Source organism: Schistocerca gregaria, chromosome 1 (assembly GCF_023897955.1).
Source record: "Schistocerca gregaria isolate iqSchGreg1 chromosome 1, iqSchGreg1.2, whole genome shotgun sequence".
NCBI lineage: Eukaryota > Metazoa > Arthropoda > Insecta > Orthoptera > Acrididae > Schistocerca > Schistocerca gregaria.
Genome location: NC_064920.1, coordinates 360,340,195 through 360,367,590, shown reverse-complemented (window position 1 = coordinate 360,367,590; position 27,396 = coordinate 360,340,195). Strand labels below are relative to the sequence as shown.

Sequence of the window (27,396 nt, the reverse complement as noted above, 5' to 3'; positions counted from 1 at the left end):
TTAATATAAAACATTCAGACTGCAATTTAATTTTATTTCTGTTAACTTGACTCGCAAGAAGTGTACTAAAAGCTTTACAGAATCAACTACTAACAGAATTTTCTACATACATTTGTAAGATTTCTTTACACCACGAAAGTTAACAACTTTTTGTGTTTTGTTGACATTATTATATTTGATTAGTTTATATTTTACTCTGACATCAAATTTCAGCTCGGAGATTACAACATCCCAGTTATAAAGAAGCCAGTTAAGTCGACAGCAGCCGACGATGATGGTCCTGTGGAGCTGTTTCCATCCGACGAATCTGATGCAGATGAGTTCTTTGGGTAAGAAGGCTTTGGGCTATACCTCCTGTACTGATTTTCCCTGCAGTTCCTGTTTTTTAGTCATTGCTTATTGCTGTGAATGTCCCTACATATTAACATCTGCTTCCTTTCCTAGCATCTTCCTGAACTCAGACCCACCATCTTATTTATAATAATTTTGGCTAACCAAATCCTGATCCTTAATTATTTCTCCTTCAATGTCCAATTTTACAAACAAATCAACAGAACTGCCATGAATACTTACAAGACACATTCCTTTTGGATAAGCAGCTGTTGCAGCAAGTCGTATACTCCTAGCTCACTCATTTGTTACATAGTTTAATTCTTAATTTCTTTGCGTGTTTTTGGTACTTGCATTGTTTAATTCATAAATTTCGGGCGTATTATAGTACTTGAGAGTTGTAGCATCGCGTTTTTTTAGTACCTTAATAGTGTAAAATTGCGTAGTCTCCTTCCGCCGCCAAGCAGTGTGTCAGCAGTGCGCAAGTAGCAGCATTACTGCATTTACTAGACACTCTTGTATTTTAATAACCGTTTAAATTTTGTATCGATTTGTTTGCGCTCTCTGCAGATTAATTCAGACGTTCTTTGCACAACAGTTTTTAGCATGGATAGGAACTGCAACTGCTGTGTTCGGATGCAGGCTGAGTCGGCATCCCTTCGTTCCCAGCTTCAGGCAGTGTTGGCTTCGGTCACACAGCTTGAGGCTGTTGCCAATGGGCATCACTGTGGGGGTCCGGATGGGGGTTTGTCGGGGACGGCCAGCTCGTCCCACGCATCCCCCGATCGGACTACAACTGTGGCTACCCGGGATACTGCCCACATTGAGGCTGATCCCTCACCTGTGGTAGAGTGGGAGGTTGTCTCGAGGTGTGGCAGGGGGCGAAAGACATTCCGGAGGGCCTCTCCAGTTTGTTTGACGAACCGGTTTCAGGCTCTGTCTTCGGCTGATACTGATGTTCGGCTGGAGATGTCTGCTTGTCCTGTTCCAGAGGTTGCCCCTCAGTCTGCAAGATCTGGGCAGTCGCAGAGGGTGGGCTTACTGGTAGTTGGGAGCTCCAATGTCAGGCGCGTAATGGGGCCCCTAAGGGATATGGCAGCAAGAGAGGGGAAGAAAACCAATGTGCACTCCGTGTGCATACGGGGGGAGTCATTCCAGATGTGGAAAGCGTCCTTCGGGTTGCCATGAAGGATACAGGGTGCACCGATGTGCAGGTGGTCACTCATGTCGGCACCAATGATGTGTGTCGCTATGGATTGGAGGAAATCCTCTCTGGCTTCCGGCGGCTATCTGATTTGGTGAAGACTGCCAGTCTCGCTAGCGGGATGAAAGCAGACCTCACCATCTGCAGCATCGTCAACAGGACTGACTGTGGACCTTTGCTACAGAGCCGAGTGAAGGGTCTGAATCAGAGGCTGAGACGGTTCTACGACCGTGTGGACTGCAGACTCCTCGACTTGCGCCATAGGGTTGTGGGGTTTCGGGTTCCGTTGGATAGGTCAGGAGTCCACTACACGCAGCAAGCGGCTACACGGGTAGCAGGGGCTGCATGGCGTGGACTGTTTTTTTTTTTTTTAAGGTTAGATGGCCTCGGGCAAGTACAGAAAGGGCAACAGCTTCAAAGGGTGCGGGGCAAAGTCAGGACATGCGAAGACCAAGCAGCAATCGGTATTGTAATTGTAAACTGTCAGAGCTGCATTGCTAAAGTACTGGAACTTCAAGTGCTGATAGAAAGCACCAAAGCTGAAATCGTTATAGGTACAGAAAGCTGGCTGAAGCCAGAGATAAATTTGGCTGAAATTTTTACAAAGGCACAGACGGTGGTTAGAAAGGATAGATTGCATGCAACCAGTGGTGGCGTGTTTGTCACTGTTAGTAGTAGATTATCCTGTAGTGAAGTAGAAGTGGATAGTTCCTGCGAAATATTATGGGTGGAGGTTACACTCAACAACCGAGCTAGGTTAATAATTGGCTCCTTTTACCTACCTCCCGACTCAGCAGCATTAGTGGCAGAACAGCTGCGAGAAAATTTGGAATTTTCTCAGCATATTATAGTCTTAGGTGGAGATTTCAATTTACTAGATATAGATTGGGATACTCGGATGTTTAGGACGGGTGGTAGGGCCAGAGCATCGAGTGACAGTATACTGAGTGTACTATCCAAAAATTACCTCGAGGAATTAAACATAGAACCAACTCATGGAGATGACATCTTGGACCTACTCATAACAAACAGACCCGAACTTTTCGACTCTGTATGTGCAGAACAGGGAATCAGTGATCATAAGGCCGTTGCAGCATCCCTGAATATGAAAGTTAATAGGAATATAAAAAAAGGAGGAAGGTTTATCTGTTTAGCAAGAGTAATAGAAGGCAGATTTCAGACTACCTAACAGATCAAAACGAAAATTTCTGTTCCGACACTGACAATGTTGAGTGTTTATGAAAAAAGTTTAAGGCAATTGTAAAATGCGTTTTAGACAGGTACGTGCCGAGTCAAACTGTGAGGGATGGGAAAAACCCACTGTGGTTCAACAACAAAGTTAGGAAACTACTGCGGAAGCAATGAGAGCTTCACTGCAAGTTTAAATGCAGCCAAAACCTCTCAGACAAACAGAACCTAAACGATGTCAAAGTTAGCGTAAGGAGGGCTATGCGTGAAGCGTTCAGTGAATTAGAAAGTAAAATTCTATGTACCGACTTGACAGAAAATCCTAAGAAGTTCTGGTCTTACGTTAAATTAGTAAGTGGCTCGAAACAGCATATCCAGACACTCCGGTATGATGATGGCTTTGAAACAGAGGATGACACACGTAAAGCTGAAATACTAAACACCTTTTTCCAAAGCTGTTTCACAGAGGAAGACCGCACTGCAGTTCCTTCTCTAAATCCTCACACAAATGAAAAAATGGCTGACATCAAAATAAGTGTCCAAGGAATAGAAAAGCAACTAAAGTCACTCAACAAAGGAAAGTCCATTGGACCTAACAGGATACCAATTCAATTCTACACAGAGTATGCGAAAGAACTTGCCCCCTTATAACAGCCGTGTACCACAAGTCTCTAGAGGAACAGAAGGTTCCAAATGATTGGAAAAGAGCACAGGTAGTCCCAGTCTTCAAAAAGGGTCGTCGAGCTGATGCGCAAAACTATAGACTAATATCTCTGATGTCGATCTGTTGTAGAATTTTAGAACATGTTTTTTGCTCGAGTATCGTGTCATTTTTGGTAACCCAGAATCTACTCTGTAGAAATCAACATGGATTCCGGAAACAGCGATCGTGTGAGACCCAACTCGCTTTATTTGTTCACGAGACCCAGAAATTATTAGATAGAGGCTCCCAGGTAGATGCTATTTTCCTAGACTTCCGGAAGGCGTTTATACAGTTCCGCACTGTCGCCTGATAAACAAAGTAAGAGCCTACGGAATATCACCAGCTGTGTGGCTGGATTGAAAAGTTTTTAGTAAACAGAACACAGCATGTTGTTATCAATGGAGAGACGTCTACAGACGTTAAAGTAACCTCTGGCGTTCCACAGGGGAGTGTTAGGGGACCATTGCTTTTCGCAATATATATAAATGACCTAGTAGATAGTGTCGGAAGTTCCATGTGGCTTTTCGCGGATGATGCTGTAGTATACAGAGAAGTTGCAGCATTAGAAAATTGTAGCGAAATGTAGGAAGATCTCTAGCGGATAGGCACTTGGTGTAGGGAGCGGCAACTGACCCTTAACATAGACAAATGTAATGTATTGCAAATACATAGAAAGACGGATCCTTTATTGTATTATTATATGATAGCGGAACAAACACTGGTAGCAGTTACTTCTGTTAAATATCTGGGAGTATGGGTGCGGTGCGTGCGGAACGATTTGAAATGGAATGATCATATAAAATTAATTGTTGGTAAGGCGGGTACCAGGTTGAGATTCATTGGGAGAGTCCTTAGAAAATGTAGTCCATCAACAAAGGAGGTCGCTTACAAAACACTTGTTCGACCTGTACTTGAGTATTGCTCATCAGTGTGGGATCTGTACCAGATCGGGTTGACAGAGGAGATAGAGAAGATCCAAAGAAGAGCGGCGTGTTTCGTCACAGGGTTATTTGGTAACCGTGATAGCATTACGGAGATGTTTAGCAAACTCGAGAGGCGCTCAGCGTCGCGGTGTAACTTGCTCGCCAGGTTTCGAGAGGGTGCGTTTCTGGATGAGGTATGGAATATACTGCTTCCCCCTACTTATACCTCCCGTGGAGATCACGAATGTAAAATTAGGGAGATTCGAGTGCGCATGGAGACTTTCAGACAGTCGTCCCTCCCGCGAACAATACGCGACTGGAACAGAGGTAATGACAGTGGCACGTTAAGTGCCCTCCGCCACACACCGGTGGGTGGCTTGTGGAGTATGAATGTAGATGTAGATGTACCATACTGTGGTTGAGAGTCATTGATATCTTGATGGTCTGTGTGCAGGACGAGAACAGCCCCTGCTTATTTTTCTAGAAATTCAGCATCCATTTTCAGACTTGCTTCACGTGGCCATGCCCAATTAAAAATTCATAGAGTTCACCAACCACTTTGATAGTTATTATTTGCTTCAAATCAAAAAGTTGTCCATTTGTGGTTTGAGGTCTGCGCAGATGTGGATATCCACAGCAATAACTGCTTCGCAGATAAGAACGTGTAACAGTGCAAGCATCTGCAGGTATACCTTCAGATATCCACACAATAATGACTTTGTGGTTGAAATTTAAAGGACAAAGTTAGTTTTGCAATTTTTTGCTATGTGTATTATAAGCTATCAGTGATAAAGATGATGATTATTTTCGTTTTCCACCACTATTATTACCCATTTAGCGTGGAGTGTCCCGTTGTTGGCTTCAATGTACAGTGTCCCGGATAGGGTATATGTGTTGTTGATGTCTGTAAAGGGCTAAAGAAAGCTGACATGCCCTTTTTTCTGATTTTGTGCATATTTACACATGCATCATGTTGCTGTCATACCAACAGCTGGCTAATACTGTTGTAATTTATGTCTCACTTAAAGTAAAAGAGGTCACATATGCAATTACAATTGCCAAAATTTGTCAAGAAGCTATATGAAAACTCTTTTTAGGGTACCCGGGGGGGAGGGGGGGGAGGGGGGGTTCAGAAAAGGACAGAATTAGAGAGACTGGGTGCATTGATGGAATGAGGGTTGTTTAGTGCTGGAATGTGAACAGGGAAGAGGCTGGATGGGTGAGAAAAATGACTAAGGAAGGTTGAGGCCAGGAGAGTTATGGGAACGTACGGTATATTGCAGGTTGGGCTCCTACCTGTGCAGTTCAGAACTTGGTGTTGGCGGGAAGGATCTATATGGAACAGGCTGTGAAGCAGTCATTGAAATGAAGGATGTTATGTTGGGCAGTGTGCTCAGCAACAGGGTGGTGCACTTGTTTCTTGGCCACTGTTCGTCAGTGGCCATTTGTGCAGACAGACAGCTTGTTGGTTGTGATGCCGACATAGAATGCAGCATAGTGGTTACATCTTAGCTTGTATATTGCATAACTGGTTTCACAGGTAGCCCTGCCTTTGATGGGGTCGGTGATGTTAATGACCGGACTGGAGTAGGTTGTGGTGGGTGTAGGGATGGACGAGTATATTGTGTAGGTTAGGTTGACGGCAATATACCACTGTGGAGGCGTGGGAAGGATAGACCTTGCAAAATCTCACCGTCCAATCACAGAGGAGCATTCCCTCATAACTGAGTGTCACTCAGGACTGGAGCAACTGAATTACATTCTCTGTGAGGGTTTCAACTACCTCTCACCCTTGCCTGAAATGAGAAATGTCCTGCCCTCTATCGTTTCCACTCCCACAGTGGTATTCTGCCGTCCACCAAATCTACACAATATACCCGTCCGTTCCTACACAACCCCTGCTCCCAGCCTCTTAACTCATGGCTCCTATCACTGTAATAGTCCTATATGCAAGACTCCCATACATCCTCCCATCACACCCTACTCCAGTCTGGTCATTAACACCACAAACCCCATCAAAGGCAAGGCTACCTGTGAAACCAGTCATGTAATATACAAGCTAAGATGTAACCACTAAGCTGCATTATATGTGGGCATGACAACCAACAAGCTGTCAGTCCGCACAAATGGCCACCAACGAACTGCGGCCAAGAAACAAGTGGACCACCCTGTTGCTGAGCTCACTGCCCAACATGACATCCTTCATTTCAATGAATACTTCCGCAGTGGTCTCGCGGTTCTAGGCGCTCAGTATGGAACCGCGCGACTGCGACGGTCGCAGGTTCGAATACTGCCTCGGGCATGGATGTGTGTGATGTCCTTAAGTTAGTTAGGTTTAAGTAGTTGTAAGTTCTAGGGGACTAATGACCTAAGATGTTAAGTCCCATAGTGCTCAGAGCCATTTGAACCATATCAATTCAGGCAGGCTAGGAAAAAATCTGACTTTTGTAGTCTCAGATGATACTGAATTTAGCATGTGTTAAAGTGAAGGACTAAGTAAGAAACGTATTTTTTTTGTTTCAAAAAAAAAAAATCCTCCAGGGGTTAGAATAAGCCCGAGCTATTCCTGCCTGTCGTAAGAGGTGACTAAAAGGAGTCTCCCACGTTTTGACCTTTATGTGATGGTCTCCTGTAGGGTTTGACCTCTATTTATCAAATTTTCCCTAAGAGTGAGCCAATTGGGGAAGGGTGCCATACATGGTGCATAGTGTCCATCATGCACTGAGATCTTTCACATCCTCCATCGATGGTGATCTGCATTTTCACTCATTCTCCAGCTGTTAGGCGAGGTCACCCACCTGGGTGCATTTTCTTCCATCCACTGTGCAGTATCGATTTCTGTGCTGACAATGATAATGGACTTGTTTGCTCGTTGGCACTTGATATCCAGCATGGTAGCCATCTGTTGTGGTGGGGCAGCCACATACCCTGTTGGTTGTAGCCCTGACCACACAGGGATCACTCTGCTGATGCGTGCGCCGTTAACTCTCCATGTATGCCAAGGAGTAGATGCCCGTGACCCTGGGGCATTGGAACTCCCGCTGTGGCCATGCTGCCAGGTGGCCATTGCTGTGGTTGGGTGGCGCCCGTGGGGAGGCCCCTGGTTGGAGTGGGTGGCAACTGGGCAGATGACACGCCATGAAGTGTAGTACATCATCTCTTGCTGGTGATCAACCACCAGCAGTCTGTAAGCGTTCATGGGATCAATTTAATGCACAGAAGTATGACCCAAAATTGTTCCCCTCCCTGGCCACACCATGGGAGGAACGCCAGGCTAAGGATAGCATGAAAACCTTATTCGCCCTGGTACCTAGTATGCAGAAGAGTTGATGGGGAATCTTTCATGTCAATGAAGCCTCAGTTTTTTGTGGAGCATTTAGACGACAAGTTTGGGGAGTTTGAGGGTTTGTCCAAAATGTGGTCATTTGCAGTCTGATGACGAGCTGCACACCAATTTAGAGCGGCGAGTTGTTCATTTCGTCCAGCGTATCCATCGGTGTACGAGGAATAATCAGGTTGCCACCAGTGCCTTATTCCTGGAATTTCGAGGGTGACACATTATCCAAGGTCAAGCTGATGGTCTACTGTGTGATGTCAAGACATATATCCCTCCCCCGTTGCGGTGCTTTAAATGCTGGAAGTTTGGCCGTATGTCTTCCTGCTGTACTTCCACCATCACATGCGAGATTGCGGGTGTCCATCACATCCCAATATTTCACGTGTCCCGCCCACCCTGCTCACCAGACTGCAGGATTTCACAGAAAGAGAGGAAAGTCATGGAATACAAGACACTGGAATGACTCACCTGCCAAGGCTAAGAGAAAATATGAGAGGCTACATCCTGTGCGTATGACATCCACTTATGCTGCCGCTATGACAACAGTTGTAGCGACTCCACCTGCCCCCTTGATGGTGGAGGGCACTTCCCTCCCTGTTGTTCCTGCAGCACCTACTTCAGGAGCAACACCCCCCACCCCCCGTCCCCACGGTCGTCCTCAGTCCCTGAGACTGACTTAGTGAAGCCCTCCCAGCTAGAACAGCCAAAGGTGCAGCGAGACAAAACCAAAAAGAACAAGACACCCCCCCCCCCCCCCAAGAACCCAGACATTGCGGAGGCACACATTCCACCCCTCCCTACAAGCTCTGCATCTGAGGATGAAGTGGAGATTCTGTCGTCCGCTGAGGACCTAGATCTCTCTGGGCCCTCAGACACAATGGATGTCCACGCACAGGTGTCAATCGGTGGCAGCAGGTGACCGAGGCATAACCTGCCTCATTGAGCATTTCATGGCTTCCTTGCCTCATGATAACGCCATCCTCCAGTGGAACTGCTGCAGTTATTTCCACCACCTGGCTGAGCCACGGCAATTGTTTAACTTTACACCTGCTTTCTGCATTGCACTCCAGGAAACCTGGCTCCTGGCAATGCGGACCCCTGCCCTCCACTGCTATAAGTGATATTACAGGAATCATAATGACTATAATCGAGTGTCAGGTGGAGTTTGCATTTATGTCCTAAACTCAGTTTGTAGTGAAACTGTGCCCCCTTCAAACCACTTTTGAAGCTGTGGCTGTCAGAATAAGGATGACACAGGAAATCTCACGCCAGATGGTGCAGTACCCCCGAATGTATTAGCTGCACTGATTGATCAACTCTCTAACCCTTTCCTACTTTTGGGAGATTTTAATGCCCATAACCCCTTGTGAGGCGGCACTGTTCTTACTGACCGAGGCAGGGATGTCGAAACAGTACTGTCTCAATTCAACCTCTGCCTCTTAAATACTGGCGCCCCCACACATTTCAGTGTGGCTCACGGCACGGCACTTACTTGGCCATTGATATATCCCTGTGCAGTCCAGGACTGTGTGGTAGTGACCACTCCCCCATAGCATCATTCCCACGAACACCTTCCCAGATGGGCTTTCAACAAGGCACACTGGGAAGGCTTCAACTCTGCTGTCACCGTTGAAACTCCCCCACATGGTGCCATTGATGTTGTGGTTGAGGAGATAACTACGACGATCATTTCTGGGGCGGAAAACACAATCCCTCTTTTTTTTTTAACGTGGCCCCGGCAAAAGTCAGTACGTTCGTGGTCGCTGGAAGTTGCCGAGTCAGTTAAAGAGCATCGGCGAGCTCTACAGGAATATAAGAGGCACCCATCCCTAGAGCACCTAATAGCCTTTAAGCAGCCCCGTGCCCACGTTTGCCAGCTTATAAAACGACGGAAACAGGAGTGTTGGAAGAGGTATGTCTTGACCATTGGGTGCCATACATCACTTTCCCAAGTCTGGATGAAGATCAGACATGTTTTTGGGTACCAGACCCCAACAGGTGTCCCTGGCATTAACATTGATGGTGTATTATCTATCAATGCAAATGTGATTGCCGAGCACTTTGCTCGTGCGCCTGCATCGGAGAATTAACCCCCAGGCTTTCGCACTCTTAAACAGCGGATGGAAGGGAAAGTCCTCGTTCACTAAATGCCACAGTGAACCCTATAACACCACATTTACAAAGTTGTAGCTCCTCAGTGCCCTTGCACATTGCCCCAACACAGCTCCTGGGCCAGATCGCATCCACAGTCAGATGCTTAAATATTTCTCATTTGAGTACAAATGACATCTCCTCGTCATCTTCAACCGAATTTGGTGTGTTGGCATCTTTCCATTGCAATAACGGGAGGGCACCATCATACCATTGCTCAACCCCAGCAAAAATCCGATTGATGTAAATAGCTGTCGGCCCATCAGCCTCACCAGTGTTCTTTTTAAGCTACTAGAACGTATGGTGTGTTGGCAGTTGGGTTGTGTCCAGGAGTCACGTGGCCTACTGGCTCCATGCCAGGGCAGTTCCCGCCAGGGTCGCTCAACCACTGATCATCTTGTGTCTGAGTCTGCCATCCGAACAGCCTTTTCCAGATGCCAACACCATGTTGCCGTCTTGTTTGACTTACAAAAATCTTACGACACGACCTGGCGACATCATATCCTTGCCACATTATATGAGTGGGGTCTCTGGGACCTGCTCCCGATTTTTATCCAAAATTCCCTGTCGCTTCATACTTTCCGTGTCCAGGTTGGTGTCTCCCATAGTTCCCCCCATATCCAGGTGAATGGAGTCCTGCAGGGCTTTGTATTGAGTGTATCACTATTTCTAGTGACCATTAACGGCTGGGCAGCAGCTGTAAGGCTGTCCATCTCACCTTCTCTGTATGCAGACGACTTCTGCATTTTGTACTGCTCCTCCAGTACTGGTGTCACTTAGCGGTGCCTCAGGGAGCAATCCACAAGGTACAATCATAGGCTCTAGCCCACTGCTTCCAGTTTTCAGCCACAAAGCCGTGTGTAGTGCACTTTTGCCAGCATCGTACCATTCATCTGGAACCAGAATTTTACCTTATTGACGATCCACTCACTGTAGCGGAGAGATGTCAATTCTTAGGACTGGTTTTTGACACCTGATTGACTTGGCTTCCTCACCTTCGCCAGCTTAAGCGGAAGTGCTGGCAGCAACTCAATGCTGTCCATTGCCATAGCAACACTAGCTGGGGTGCAGATCGCTTAATGCTGCTGCAGCTCTACAGAGCCCCTGTTCAATCCTGCCTTGGCTATGAGTGTCATTTTTGGTTCGGCTGCACCCTCAGTGTTGCATTTACTTGACCCTGTGCACCACTGCAGAGTTTGACTAGTGATGAGTCCAGTTTACCAGCTTACTGGTGGAGGTTGGAGTCCCTCCATTGAAGACCAGACGTGCACAACTTCTCGCCAGTTAGGTTGCATATATTCGTAGCTCTCCTAAACGTCCTTATTACCATCTCTTTTACAACTTTTTGACGTTCAACTGTTACAGTTATAGTGTCTCTTTTGTTGGCACTCTGATGAGAAAAGTCCCTTTTATCTTCCAGCTAAAATGACTGCACTATTTGAACTTGAGCTGCTTCTAGAGGATGACCATAATAACAGGGATCTGGTCTTTCAAAGACTCCTTTTACAGACCTCACATTTCTTGATTTGTCTGCCATGTACTTTGATACTGAGGGAATGTGGTTCAAAATTGTTTTCTTTGAAACTTTCTCTGGAATAATAGCTAAGACTTGCACCTTTTCACTGTAAGATGCAAAATATTCAACAGCTGAATTGATATTTGTGAAAAATATCTGGGAAGAGGTGAAAGAGTGCTTTGGTTCATTTTCTTCTGAAGATGGAATTTCTACAGTTTTGCTGTAGTGTATTCACCCATAGCTTCAATAATTTCTCTGCACTTTCTTGGTGCATAGAGCGTATGACTCGACTTCACTGACCACAGTTTCTTAACATGACTAACACCCACCTCTGTAGTTGACTGATTCAGGGTATTTAATTCTTACTCAATTGATGCAAAATCTAAATCATCTGCACCTTGGGAGGTTTCGCCTTGTTTAGATATATCATTGTTGTTATTCTGTCAAAACTTTTAGAACACAAAAAGACATCACTGGAAATATATTCACTTTGAAACAGAGTCTTCAAATGAGAACACTTATTCCCAACCTGAACAAAGTCTGTTTTTTTGTTTGTCTTAAATCACTCTTTTTTATGGGTATGCAAATAATCAGCACACTTCACTGTCCTGTAACACCAGTCAGAAGACATTTCAAACAGCCCTTTTCAAAGAACACATTGCAACCGTGTCAACTGCCAAATTCCTCACAAAAACACGGAACTCACTGGATTGTCTCAGATTTCTTAGAAGCCTCTTCAGTAAACAAATTAGCACTAACAGTTACAATACAGAAACCTGCAATGAACAACCACGGCAAAAAAACTGACAAGAAATGACTACAACTGTAAGCAATATCTGCAACGAAGAAAGTGATAAGAAATAATTGTAACAAAGACAATAGACATAAACATTGTAACAAAGAAATTAGTAAGAAACAGCTTCAGTGAAAACATACATTACCCATGAAAGTTAAAAAAAAAAAATTTTAAATAAAACCTGCCCAACTTAAAAGTGGAAGCTCTCCTTTACAGATCAACAGAAAAAAATCTAACTTTACTGGATTGGCATTTTTGAAATTTTTTTCTGTAAATTATTTAAAAAAATTCAAAAGGTTGGTTTGTGGTGTGTCATAGTGGCAAGGAGGGAAATGGATTGAGGGGAGATGTTCTGGGAAGGGCCTAGAGCTTTAAGTGGGTATTACAGTTTGTGTTGGACTTCTGGGATGGGATAACTCTGGCAGAGTTGATAGGTGGAGGAGCCAGGGTAGAGGCCTTCTGCCAAGTAGTCACTGCAAGGCTGCATATGATTGTTCTTTTTTCTACTGGAAGGTGGCTGTTCTGAGGAAGGGACCTGGGAAAGGATGGTGAGGGTAAATTAGTCCTGGAAAGTGGCCAGCAGGTGCTAGGTGGGAGTGGGGAGGATCATGGTTGGGATGATGGTATGAACTGGAAGAGGCAGAATTCAATGTTGGAATGGTGGCTGTGGGTGAAGGGATTGTTGGGAGGGAAATGCTTCCACTGCAGGTATTGGCACAAGGAGAGTAGGTATTGGACAAGTCCAGCATGGTTAAATTTGGTTGTAGGGCTAAATGTGAGGCCTTTGGATGGCACTGGAACGTCTGTGGAGCTGGGGGTTTTGGTGGTAACGTTAACAACAATATTATGGAAATGTTTCAGCTCTGGTTTTAGTGGAGAGTTAGCAGGGAGTTTTGGGGGATGTGGCAAGTTGGAAAGGTCAGTTAGGCAGGTTTTAGCTGGTATCAGGGGTGGATGGGGAAGAACACTGTAGGTTCGATAGGCATTGTTTAGTGGTGCCCTGAGGCAGAAATGGGATGTTGGCAGATTGGATAAAATATGGAGGTCGTACCTGGAATGCTCCTCCAGGTGCTGGTGGTAGGAATTCAGCTGCAGAGAAGTAATATATGGAGTAGGTATTGCAGAATGGTAGTTCCCTGCAGAGGGAACAGAGGTGTTAGGGATACCTGTGCCATGCAGAAGTGTTTTTGCAGTACCGGATTTGTGAGGCCAGAGATTGGCTGAATCTGAAAAGCTGTAGATCATTGTGAAAGGGGAGGTAGGATCCAGAGAAAGGAATCTGTAAAGTTAATCCATCTGGAGGGATTCCTGGCTTCAACCAGCATTTGAGAAACAGGATGTGGGACTGGGTTCTAGGAAAGGGATACTTTTCTGAACTGGTGCAGAGAAATGGATCCAGGTTCCATTGTGAAAAGAATGGTGTAAAGACAAGGGCATTGATGCAGAAATGGGCATAATAGATGTTGATGGTTGAGAGAGGAGCTGTATAAGCCAAAAGACATGTAAAGGTGCATGAAAAATACGTAAATACATGCAGAAAATACACACAGATATGTAAAAATACATACAGATTCATAAGCGAAGAGAGAGGGATGGAGTTGGGTTAGGTCGAGGATCAAAATTTCGTGTGGCAATAGCAGGTGTGGAAAACAAAATCCTAAAGCACGTCACGATGAGGGATGAAGTGGGATAAATATAATTATATAACTATTAGAGGAAAGAATCTGGGGCATCATCAACAATCCGCTGTCACAGAGTCTGTGTTGTGCATGCAATCGTTGGTACACTGTGGCTCAGAAGTAGATGCAGTTGGGAAGGTGGTGAATAAACAGGAAAGAATAGAGAGAATGGAAAATGAGAAGAGTAATGCTGTAGAGAAGGGTAACAAAGGAAAACATCACAGGATTGTAGGATGAAAGATGATGTCTAGCAAAAATCAAACATCGGAAACTCCAAGTAGGGTTATCAACAATGCAGAAAAAGACAGATTGCTACTTACCGTAAAGAAGACATGTCAAGTTGCAGACAAGCACAATTAAATAAATCTTTTGACCACAGCCATCACCAGTAAATGAAACACACACACACACACACACACACACACACACACACACACACACACACAAGCTCAAACACACATGACCGCCAACTCCAGTATCTCATGCTGGAATGCAACTATCATGTCGATAGCAAGCAGCAATCTGGAGGGGTGGGGGCGGGGAAGGGATAGTAATGTATGGATGGGGAAGGGGGGGAGGGGAGAGAGACAAACGCTGTCTCGTGGAGTGTGTAAGGACTAGACCACCAACAGTCACAACTTCAGGTGGCTGTGGGGCAGAGAGGTGGGGAAACAAGGTGCAAAAAGGAGAAGAGCAGGGAAAGACGGGCAGATGCATTGGCAGAGGGCTGCAAATAAACAGGGTGGGAAATAAGAGTGAGAAGTAGACGATCGGACAGATGGGATGGAGACTGTTGGGTGGAGGGTGTGGGTATAGTATGTTACTATAGGTTGAGGCCGGGATAATTATGAGAGTAGAGAATAAGTTGTAAGGATAACTTGCATCTGCACAGTTCAGACAAGGTGGTGGTGGAGGGGTGGATCCAGATGGTTCGGGTAGTGAAGCAGCCCTTGAAATCAAGTGTGTTATGTTCAGCCGCATGTTGTGCTACAGGGTGGTCTACTTCGCTCTTGGCCACAATTTGGCAGTGGCTGTTCATGCTGGTGGACAGCTGGTTGGTGGTCATACCAATATAAAAAGCTGTGCAATGACTGCAGCAGAGCTAGTAAATGATATTTGTATTTATTTGTGTGTATTTTTGTGTATGTGTGTGTATTTTTGCATATCTGTGCCTGTTTCTGTGTATCTTTACATATTTTCATGCATCTTTACATATCTTTTCAAGAGTGCAGCTCTTCTCACAACCATCAACACCTCTTTGCCCATTTCTGCGTCGTTCCCATTTCGTTTACACCGTTCCTACCACAATGGACCATGGCTCCTCCTTTCTACACCAGTTCAGAAAAGTATTCCTTTCCCACATCTTCTTTCTCAAATGCTGTGTAGACCATGGAATCCCTTCAAACAGCCTAACTGCTAAGATTCCTTTCTCTGGACCCCACCCCTCCTTTCACAATGACCTTCAGCTTTTCAGATTCTGTCAATCCCAGGCCCTTGCAAATGTGGTACTGCAAAAACACATCTCCATGGCACAGGCATCCCAGAACCAACTCTGCTCCCTGTGAAAGATACACTGCTCTGCAGTACATACTTCATATATCTCTTCTTTGAAATTGAATCACTTACTCACCAGCACCACCTCCATACGTTATCCAACATGCTAAAATCCTACTGCCACCCCATTGTCCAATACCTATTTTATTCACAGCAGCTCTCCTCGTCCACCTCTCAAAGCACCAAAACCATGCATCGCTCACCTTTTCAACTTGCAACATTCCCCACAATTCCCTACCAACTCTCCATCAAGACAGCCAAAACATTTCCATAACACTGTTGTTAACCTTTCCACCAAAACCCTAAGCTCCACAGAAGTTTCAGTGCTGTTCAAAGGCCTCATCGTTAGCCGTACACCCAAATTTAACCAAATTGTACTTGTCAAAGACATACTCACCATCTCCCGATCCCTGCAATGGAAGCACTTCTATGTCGTCAATCCCTCCGACCAAAACCATCCTAATACCACAATTGAACCCTACCTCTTCCAGTTCATACCATCATCCAACCATGATCTTCCCCCTTCCCACCTAATACCTGCTGGTCACTTTCTGGGAATTCCTTATCTTCAATACCTTGCAGTGACTACCTGGCAGAAGGCCTCCACCAATTATCTGACTCCTCCACCTATCAACTCTGCCAGAGTTATCCCAGCCCAGAAGTCCAACACAAACTGTAATCCCCGCTTAAAGCCGTAGGCCCTTCCCAGAATGTCTCCCCCCCAATCTGTTTCCCTCCTTGCCACTGTGACACACTGCACACCAACCACCAACCTTCTACATATTCCCCAAAATCCACATATCCAACAATCCTGGACATCCTATTGTGGCTATTATTGTGCCTCCACTGAAAGAATTTCAGCCCTCATTGACCAATACCTCCAACCAATTGCCTGTAATCTAGCTCACACATCAAAGACACCAACAACTTCCTTCACCGACTACACCATCCCCACCCCTCTACCTCCTGAATCCGTACTCGTCACTGTTGACGCATCCTCCCCATACACCATCATCCCTCACTCCTGTGGTCTTACTGTTATTGAACACTACCTTTCGCCATGTTCTTCAGATTCCAAATTCACTACCTTATTCCTCATACACCTTACTAACTGTATCCTACCCACTTCTCATTTGAAGGGAACATGTACTAAAAAATCCATGGCACAACCATGGGTACCCACATGGAACACTTCTATGCCAACCTTTTTGTGGATCATCTAAAGGAGATCTTCCTAGCTTCCCAAAACACCAAACCCCTAGTCTGGTTAAGGTTCATTGAAGATATCTCGATCTATACTCAGGGCCAAGACACTTTATCTTCGTTACTTCACAACCTCAACATCTCCTCTCCTCTCCTATCTGTTTCACGTGGTTCTCCTCAACCTAGTGTACCACCTTACCAGATGTTGATGTCCTCCACTCTGATGGCTCCATCCACTCCTCTGTCCACTTTAAACCCACCAACTACCAACAGTTTCTGCATTTTGGTAGCTGTCTCCCTTTGGCATGAAAAAATCCCTCCTATACAGCCTAGCCACCTGAGGATGGCGTGTGTGCAGTGACAAAAGCTCCCTTGCTCAGTATGCTGAGGGTCACACCAAGACCTTCACAGAACGGCACTATCCCACAGACCTGGTCCACAAATAGATCTCTTGTGCCATTTCCCCTCACATCCCACACCACCTCCAAGAATCAGTCACAAAGGAGTGTCCTCTTTATCACCCAGTATGACCCTGGACTGGAACAACTGAACCACATCCTTCGCCAGGGCTTTGATTACCTATCATCATGCCCTGAAATGAGGGAGATCGTACCCGAGATACTTCCTACCCCTCTTAAGGTGGTGTTCTGTCACCGACCCAACCTCCACAACATCATAGTCCATCCCCATGCCACTCCCAATCCCTAACCCTTGCAACAAGGATCAGACCCATGTGGGAGACCCAGGTGCAAAACCGGCCCAGTCCACCTACCCAGTATTTTCTATTACAGTTCTCTCACGGGCTTATCCTAATCCATCCGGGGCCAGCCCACCTGTGAAAGCAGCCATGTCATTTACCAGCTCTGCAATCATTGTACAGCTTTTACGTTGGCATGACTACCAGCCAGCTGTCCATCAGGATGAACGGACACTGCCAAACTAGGCCAGGAGCAAATTGGACCTTGTGGCACAACATGCAGTGCTGAACATAACACGCTTGATTTCAATGGCTGCTGTGCTACCCAAGCTATCTGGATCCTTCCCTCCACGATGAGCTTTTCTGAATTGCACAGATGGGAGTTATACTTACAACACATTCTCCGTTCCCATAATTATTCAGGCATCAAGCTATGGTAACATACTGTCCCACACCCTCCACCCAACAGTTTGCACCCTATCGGTCCTATCATCTCCTCCCCATTCACATTTCTCCCCCTGTTTATTTGCAGCCCCCTGCCAACCCATCCACCCTTCTTTCCCCACTCCTCTCCTTTCTTGCATCTATTTTCCTCACTTCCCTGCCCCACTACCTCTTGACTCTGCACCTGCTGCCAGTCTAGTCCCTACACACTCCACCAGACTGCATATGTCTCTCTCTTGCTTTTTTGTTGTTGTTTTCATCCTGCAGTTTCCATTGATATAATACATGTAGGATTTCACTCTAATAACATTTGTTAGACAGTCAGTCATCTGTTATTTGCAATTAAAAATTTGAAAGAAGTGTCAGTGGGTTACTCTTCAAAATAAAAGTGAGGACGACACTCATGCTTAAAGGGAATATTTTAATATTGACAACATAACAAATTTTGCTGCAATACTAGCTCATATTTTCAACATTTATCGTTTAATATAGGTGCCTGTCTCTTGCTCAGTGTCTCTTCTGTTTATAATTTTTGTAGACAAGTAAAAAGTTTCTCATAAGATCATGGAAATCTGTATAAAACCATAATAATGTAATGTATCTGTGACAGTTGTTTCTACACCGCACATAAGTTATTCAGTACATCTACATGACTACTCTGCAATTCACATTTAAGTGCTTGGCAGAGGGTTCATCGAACCACAATCATACTATCTCTCTACTATTCCACTCCCGAACAGCGAGCGGGAAAAACGAACACCTAAACCTTTCTGTTCGAGCTCTGATTTCTCTTATTTTATTTTGATGATCATTCCTACCTATGTAGGTTGGGCTCAACAAAATATTTTCGCATTCGGAAGAGAAAGTTGGTGACTGAAATTTCGTAAAAAGGTCTCACCGCGACGAAAAACGTCTATGCTGTAATGACTTCCATCCCAACTCGTGTATCATATCTGCCACACTCTCTCCCCTATAACGCGATAATACAAAACGAGCTGCCCTTTTTTGCACCCTTTCGATGTCCTCTGTCAATCCCACCTGGTAAGGATCCCACACCGCGCAGCAATATTCTAACACAGGACGAACGAGTGTAGTGTAAGCTGTCTCTTTAGTGGACTTGTTGCATCTGCTAAGTGTCCTGCCAATGAAACGCAACCTTTGGCTCGCCTTCCCGACAATATTATCTATGTGGTCCTTCCAACTGAAGTTGTTCGTAATTTTAACACCCAGGTACTTAGTTGAAATGACAGCCTTGAGAATTGTACTATTTATCGAGTAATCGAATTCCAACGGATTTCTTTTGGAACTCTTGTGGATCATCTCACACTTTTCATTATTTAGCGTCAACTGCCACCTGACACACCATACAGCAATCTTTTCTAAATCGCTTTGCAGCTGATACTGGTCTTCGGATGACCTTACTATGCGGTAAATTACAGCATCATCTGTGAACAGTCTAAGAGAACTGCTCAGATTGTCACCCAGGTCATTTATATAGATCAGGAACAGTAGAGGTCCCAGGACGCTTCCCTGGGGAACACCTGATATCACTTCAGTTTTACTCGATGATTTGCCGTCTATTACTACGAACTGCGACCTTCCTGACAGGAAATCACGAATCCAGTCGCACAACTGAGACGATACCCCATAGCTCCGCAGCTTGATTAGAAGTCGCTTGTGAGGAACGGTGTCAAAAGCTTTCCGGAAATCTAGAAATACGGAATCAACTTGAGATCCCCTGTCCATAGCGGCCATTACTTCGTGCGAATAAAGAGCTAGCTGCGTTGCACAAGAGCGATGTTTTCTGAAGCCATGCTGATTACGTGTCAATAGATCGTTCCCTTCGAGGTGATTCATAATGTTTGAATACAGTATATGCTCCAAAACCCTACTGCAAACCGACGTCAATGATATAGGTCTGTAGTTAAATGGATTACTCCTACTACCCTTCTTGAACACTGGTGCGACCTGCGCAATTTTCCAATCTGTAGGTACAGATCTATCGGTGAGCGAGCGGTTGTATATGAGTGCTAAGTAGGGAGCTATAGTATCAGCGTAATCTGAAAGGAACCTAATCGGTATACAATCTGGACCTGCAGACTTGCCCGTATCAAGCGATTTGAGTTGCTTCGCAACCCCTAAGGTATCTACTTCTAAGAAACTCATGCTAGCAGATGTTCGTGTTTCAAATTCTGGAATATTCCATTCGTCTTCCCTGGTGAAGGAATTTCGGAAAACTGCGTTCAATAACTCCGCTTTAGCGGCACAGTCGTCGATAACAGTACCATCGGCACGGCGCAGCGAAGGTATTGACTGCGTCTTGCCGTTTGTGTACTTTACATACAACCAGAATTTCTTCGGATTTTCTACCAAATTTCAAGACAATGTTTCGTTGTGGAACCTATTAAAGGCATCTCGCATCGCAGTACGTGCCAAATTTCGCGCGTCTGTAAATTTTAGCCCATCTTCGGGATTTCGCGTTCTTCTGAACTTCGCATGCTTTTTTCCGTTGCCTCTGCAACAGCGTTCGGACCTTTCTTGTGTACCACGGGGGATCCGTTCCATCTCTTACCAATTTATGAGGTATGAATATCTCAATTGCTGTTGCTACTATATCTTTGAATTTGAGCCACATCTCGTCTACATTCGCATAGTCAGTTCGGAAGGAATGGAAATTGTCTTTTAGGAAGGCTTCTAGTGACACTTTATCCGCTTTTTTAAATAAAATTATTTTGCGTTTGTTTCTGATGGATTTGGAAGAAATGGTATTGAGCCTAGCTACAATGACCTTGTGATCACTAATCCCTGTATCAGTCATGATGCTCTCTATCAGCTCTGGATTGTTTGTGGCTAAGAGGTCAAGTGTGTTTTCGCAACCATTTACAATTCGCGTGGGTTCGTGGACTAACTGCTCGAAATAATTTTCGGAGAAAGCATTTAGGACAATCTCGGAAGACGTTTTCTGCCTACCACCGGTTTTGAACAAGTATTTTTGCCAACATACCGAGGGTAGGTTGAAGTCCCCACCAACTATAACCGTATGAGTGGGGTATTTATTTGTTACGAGACTCAAACTTTCTCTGAACTGTTCCGCAACTGTATCATCGGAGTCTGGGGGTCGGTAGAAGGAGCCAATTATTAACTTAATTCGGCTGTTAAGTATAACCTCCACCCACACCAATTCGCACGGAGTATCTACTTCGACTTCACTACAAGATAAACCACTACTGACAGACACAAACACTCCACCACCAATTCTGCCTAATCTATCTTTCCTGAACACCGTCTGAGACTTCGTAAAAATTTCTGCAGAACTTATTTCAGGCTTTAGCCAGCTTTCTGTACCTATAACGATATCAGCTTCTGTGCTTTCTATTAGCGCTTGAAGCTCAGGGACTTTTCCAGCGCAACTACAACAATTTACAACTATAATTCCGACTGTTCCTTGATCCAAGCACGTCCTGTAATTGCCAAGCACCCTTTGACATTGCAGCCCATCCCGCACTTTCCCGAGGCCTTCTAACCTAAAAAACCGCCCAGTCCACGCCACACAGCCTCCGCTACCTGTGTAGCCGCCAGCTGAGTGTAGTGAACTCCTGACCTATTCAGCGGAACCCGAAACCCCACCACCCTATGGCGCAAGTCAAGGAATCTGCAGCCAATACGGTCGCAAAACCGCCTGAGCCTCTGATTCAGACCATCCACCTGGCTCTGCACCAAAGGTCGGCAGTCGGTTCTGTCAACGATGCTGCAGATGGTGAGCTCTGCCTTCATCTCGTAAGCAAGACCGGCAGCCTTCACCAAATCAGATAGCCGCTGGAATCCAGAGAGAATTTCCTCAGATCCAAAGCGACACACGTCATTAGTGCCGACTTGTGCCACCACCTGCAGCTGGCTGCACCCTGTGCTCTTCATGGCATCCAGAAGGACCCTTTCCACATCAGGAATGACTCCTCCCGGAATGCACACGGAGGGCACACTGGATTTCTTCCCCTCCTTAGCCCCGTATCCCTAAGGGGCCCCATTACGCGCCTAACATTGGAGCTCCCAACTACCAGTAAGCCCACCCTCTGCGATTGCCCGGACCTTGAAGGCTGAGAATGATCCTCTGAAACAGGGCAGGCAGCTGCATCTGGCTCAGCCAGAGAAAGTGCCTGAAACCGGTTTGTCAGACGCACCGGGGAGGCTTTCTGATCAGCCTCCGGGGACGCCTTTCGCTGCCTGCCACGCCTTGGAACGACCTCCCAATCAACCACAGGCGAGGGCTCAGCCCCACTGCGGGCAGCAACCGGGGCAACCACAGCGGCAGACCGATCTGGGGACAGACGGGACGAGGTTGACATCCCCGTGATACCCGAGTCCGGCTCCCCACAGTGGTGCCCATTGGCAACAGCCTCAAGCTGCGCGACCGAAGTCAGCGCCGATTGCAGCTGTGAGCGAAGGGATGCCAAGTCAGCCCTCATCCGAACACAGCAATCGCAGTCCCTGTCCATTCTAATCGATGTTTAACAACAGTTACCAAAACACGAGTCCGTGCCTAGATAACGCAAGCGGAACACGCAAAGAATGTATCAACTAACCTGTACAAATGCCTAACGACTGCGCTACAATCTGCTGAATTTACGATTACAGTAACTAAAACTCGAAATTGCACCTCCTATACGAAACTCACACGCAATTTAAATAAGAATCTACGAAGTAAACACTATAGCGCGATGCTACAACTGTCAAATACTATAATACGCCCGAAATATATGAATTAAACAATGCAAGTACCCAAAAACACACAAAGAAATTAATTAAACTATCTAACAAACAAGTAGGCTAGGGTTATACGACTTGCTGCTGCAGCTGCTTATCCAACGGCGGCAGGGAGCACAATGGCTGTGACCAACCGACACTGACTGTTCAAAACAAAAACAGAAGACAGACGACTATGCGAAATTGCACTATTCAGGTACTAAGGCGCGATGCTACAACCCTCAAATACTATAATACGCCCGAAATATATGAATTAAACAATGCAAGTACCCAAAAACACGCAAAGAAATTAATTAAACTATCTAACAAATAAGTAAGCTAGGGTTACACGACTTGCTGCTGCAGCTGCTTATCCAACGGCGGCAGGGAGCTAGTAGTCATGTAAATACTATAATGAAAAATTAAACTGAAACAGAGTAAATATAAGATAGCAAGAGGCATGTCGATAGATACAGACAATAGTTAAAGTAGCTTTTGAAATGGGATTCCATCATACAGTAACAGTAAATAATTGGAAGAAAGAAAACTTGGGTATGGAAGTCGCTCAGGATGGTCAGCCAAAGCAGATACTACAGAAAGCAAGAAGAATTAACAGTGAAAAGCCAGCAGTGGTCAAGATTTAAATATGTGGCATGATCCAAGTGATCAAGAGGCTGTGTACTAATCAGTGGTGTGTGTGTGTGTGTGAGAGAGAGAGAGAGAGAGAGAGAGAGAGAGAGAGAGCTATTTAGACCAAACAGATACGGTTAGGGTAAGTATAATCAAGTAGAGGGAGGGATTTATATTAGAATAAGTTCAGGCCAGGTGTATGTTGAAATCAGACCAGTGATGTAGAGTAAAGAGTAACTTGAGCATATGTGCAAAACACACACACACACACACACACACACACACACATTGTGGGTTCCTTTTTTTAGGACAGAACAGACAAAGTGCAGCATAGCTCATCAAAATTACCCAATTGAGATGGTGTCATCGTTAAGACCCTGGATTCGCATTTGGGAGAAGTGAGATTTGAAGCCCTGTGAATCATCTAAATAAAGGTTTTTTTTTCTGTACATTGATTAAGATGAGTGCTAAGATGGTTCCTGGGAATGGACATGGTTGATTTCCTTCCCCATTCTCATTCTGTCCAAGCATATGCTCTGTGTCCAATTATCTTGTTGATAAGATGTTAAGCATAATTCAATCTGTCTTTCTAACAAGAGCTTTACTGATTTAGTTGCAGTTATTTCATCTTACAGTCTTAAGTAATAGTCTGAGATTGTAGGGTTTCTTAGACCACTGCTGATTCATATTATTTGGTTCTACAGTGCTGAAGCTCAGTCCAAGAAGAAGAGAGGTAAAAGAGGAAGTAAGAAACAGCAGAATCCCGAACCTGAGACAAAGATAAAGTCAGAGATGAAGATAAAGCCTGAAGAAGGAGAAGAGGTGGAGGACATTGTTGAAGATTTTGAATTTTCTGAAAGTGAATAGAATGACGTGTTTTACTATTAAGTTGTAAAATTTGTATTATATACTATACTTAATAATTTAATATGTTGTAAATAAAATATGAATTAAACTTAAACACTTTGTTGGTTTTATAAATACTTTGTAAACCCGTTTGCATCATACAGTTGAAACCCACTCAAGCATGACTTTTACCTTGAACACAGAAATTTGTAAACTATGTACATTATTCATCTCGGATAGAAATTTGTAACTGGTTTTGTAGAATTTTTATACAGAATCACATTTACAAAACTCAATTAAATACTAAATATTATTAAATATAATGAATCTTATTAATTCCACATTTGCCTGAAAATGGTATTTTGCCTAATAGTAAAAACAAACCTTCCTTTCCAACATCTTTAGAAATGAAATGTTAAATCATTTTACTGCATCTAGCAACACGATATGGGAAGGGGGAGGGGGGAAGTAACTTGAGAGGTTGGATGCTTCTAAATAAGTAGCTTTGGAAAGAGGTTTTGAGATTTTAAAATTCCCTTAAATTTGAAATTTTACTGATTAAAAAGTTGCTGTAGAAGTAATCGCTAATTAAAAATTAAATTTTAGTACACCTGCAGCTGTAGAAAAGTTAATATATGCATATTTACAATAATCAAGTGTTATATGGTGACAATATTCAGTAACATAAAATTTAGCTAATTCATTGACATTTGTATGTCACATACATGTTTTTCTTTCGCAAAGTATAGATCATATGTCAGTCATTTGCACATAAATAAAACTGCAAAAAGTTGTATAATTATATAAGTGCATAGGCTTCTGCGGCCAGTCAGTCAACATTAAAGTTTTCTGGGTATGGTACCGCATCAGCAGCAGTAGTTTTATATGTTATGATGTGGTACCATACCCAGAAAACTTTTATGTTGATTGTATAATTGTTGAACAGCTATCACTAAATAAGTTATCTAGAATCAGAAAATCATGTTCGTCACTATGAAGCAATCAACTTAGGCGGAGATATGTCTAGCCTTTCAGACTGTAGTAGTTGTGCCTGTTTCTCCACAATAATGGAGAAATAGCAGCTGATGGTAAAACTCAAAGCTGACCTGTTAGTAACACAAGCAGAATTAGATCAGCTGATAGCTGCAGTAAGGTTGGAAATAGGATGGATGACTGGGTTATGGTGAAACATGTCAGATCAAGCGACAGGTTAAACAGATCTTTCAAGTCTGCTAGCTTTAATCTAGATGTCTCCAACACCTCTGCAACTCCGGAGACTATTGACAAAAGTCTGCTGACAACTGTACGCATTCAAGAACATTCAAATAAGATGGAAAAATGTGCAAATCCATTAGTACTCATTAGATTAAAAAGACAAAGGAGGTCCTTCTGTTGAAGAGTAGCTATGTGAAGAGAATGTTTGAACTACACTGCCTTTTGGGAAAAGTGCAGCACCGAGAAGGAATTACCCAAACAGTGCCACACTTGGTGGAAGTGGTGGAGGGTGTGCAAGCAATATGTGATACATTTTGCAGCAAGGTGTGGGGTACACATAGGCTGAGCAGACCCTTCTCATGTCGGTCCAACAGGGTTGGTGTTGTGCCTAGTGTAGTTGGTGCAGAGCTGTCACACAAGAAGGAAACAATAGAGTGAGTGCCAGTATGCCTCGTCGATGTCAAAGGGAGCCATATCGACATGTAAAGTGAGTTCGAACGGGGCAGAATGATCGGTCTCTGGGAAACAGGGTTGTCATACCGTGACATTTCGCCTCACACAGCGCATGCTGCTATGACAGTTATGCATGTGTGGCAGCAGTGGATAGAGGAAGGTCGTATGCAGCAATGAGTGGGAACTGGACCATGGAACATGACCACAGCAAGGGATGACCATCATCTTGTCCGCATGGACATTACGGACCATACTCCATCATACACAATGTCAGCTCGTCGCTGGAGCACTGCAACAGGTGTGAACTATTCTGCATCGACGGTTCATTGCCATCTGGTGCAGGCTGAACTGGTTGCTGGTTGCACGTGCCATTACATTGGCTTCCATTGTCCAGAAACCACAAGCTCCTCTGACTACAATGGGCACGTGAATACTGTCACTGGGGTGCTGAGTGGCAACATGTACTTTTTTTGGAAGAGTCTCACTTTAATGTGTCCTACAGTGATGGTCTCATACGTGTCTGGCAGTACTGTGGTAAGCGCAACCTGGAGGGTTGCATTATGGAGCGGCTTAGCGGACAGACACCAGGTGTGATGGTCTGGGGCGCCTTTGGTTACAACAACTGCTGTTATCTCGTACGTATTACAGGTAATTTGAATAGCAACCGGTACATAATGAAGGTTGTGGAGCCTGAGGTACTACCCCTGCTTCAAGCATCTTCACAGGCCACATTTCAACAGGACAGTGCCTGGCCACATATTGTGAGGAATGCGCAGGCCTTCTTCGAAGAGTGATGGGTACCATTGCTTCCCTGGTCTGCACATTCGCCAGACATGTTGCCCATTGAACATGTCTGGGATATGGTTGGTCGGCACCTGGTGCGTCACAGTCCTCCAGTAACTGGTGTCACGGATTTCTAGGCTTGGATACAAATTGCGTGGAGGGAAATCCCTCAGGAACGTATTCAGAACCTTATTGATTCAATGCCACGACATATAGCAGCTCTAATTGCAGCACATGGTGGCCACACAACATAACTCAATAGTAGGGCTCAAAGTGTGATGAAGCAAGTGGGAATATTTTTACTTCTCCTCTTGTTTTGCCATCTGCCTCTGTAAATTCGTTTTTTCACTTTTAACTAATTACTATTAACATACATGAGTGTAAACTGCATTTTCATGATAGAGAAAGGTTGGCCCTCAGTTGTAAAGAATATAACACCAGATCTAATTTTGTGCTTAATTTTATGTATGTAATTGATTTTCTAATTTATTTTGACTATTCCTATTTAATACTTTCATTACAGGGTGAAATCAGTAATTGTTTCATAACTTAAATTTTATTGTTGACATATAAACAAATATAAATTCTGTAATAATTGTAAACACCTGGAAGGTGAAATGCTGGTATCCTTAAAGGATCTGTTTGCATCTATTCAAAAACATGTTAGTAAAGCCAGCCCTTAATTAATTCCAACGTAATTAACAGTTTTATCAAAAGGATTGTTTTTTTACTTATATTTGTTAATTTCATGAATTAAACAAATGATTTGGCTTAACACTTGTAGTAGAAGAAACTGTTAAAAAGAACCAATTTTTTTATGTATTCGGTTAATTTAATGAGTTACATTTTAATTGTAATTTCTTTAACTTTGAACAGTTTGTAGTTTCACCACCTATTATTGTGAGGATATAAGGACCTGACTCTTGGTCCTGAGACAGGCAGTCCACGCCCGAGTTTGACGAGAAACCTGTGTTGGTTAGAACAACAACAATGCTTCAACTTAA

General features: G+C 44.4%; 1 protein-coding gene across 4 annotated transcripts in view; it reads left to right on the top strand.

Moving 5' to 3' along the window:
- The window catches only part of LOC126346130 (nucleolar complex protein 2 homolog), a 137,369-nt gene extending 113,313 nt beyond the window's left edge, over positions 1–24,056 (top strand). For all 4 annotated transcript variants that reach the window (XM_050002164.1, XM_050002163.1, XM_050002162.1 and 1 more), the window contains exons 12-13: positions 214–329; positions 23,800–24,056. In XM_050002164.1, the coding sequence (XP_049858121.1) occupies positions 214–329; positions 23,800–23,962 (279 nt within the window). In that variant the 3' untranslated portion in view covers positions 23,963–24,056. The remainder of the gene's footprint in view (positions 1–213; positions 330–23,799) is intronic.
- Positions 24,057–27,396: the final 3,340 nt, after the last annotated feature.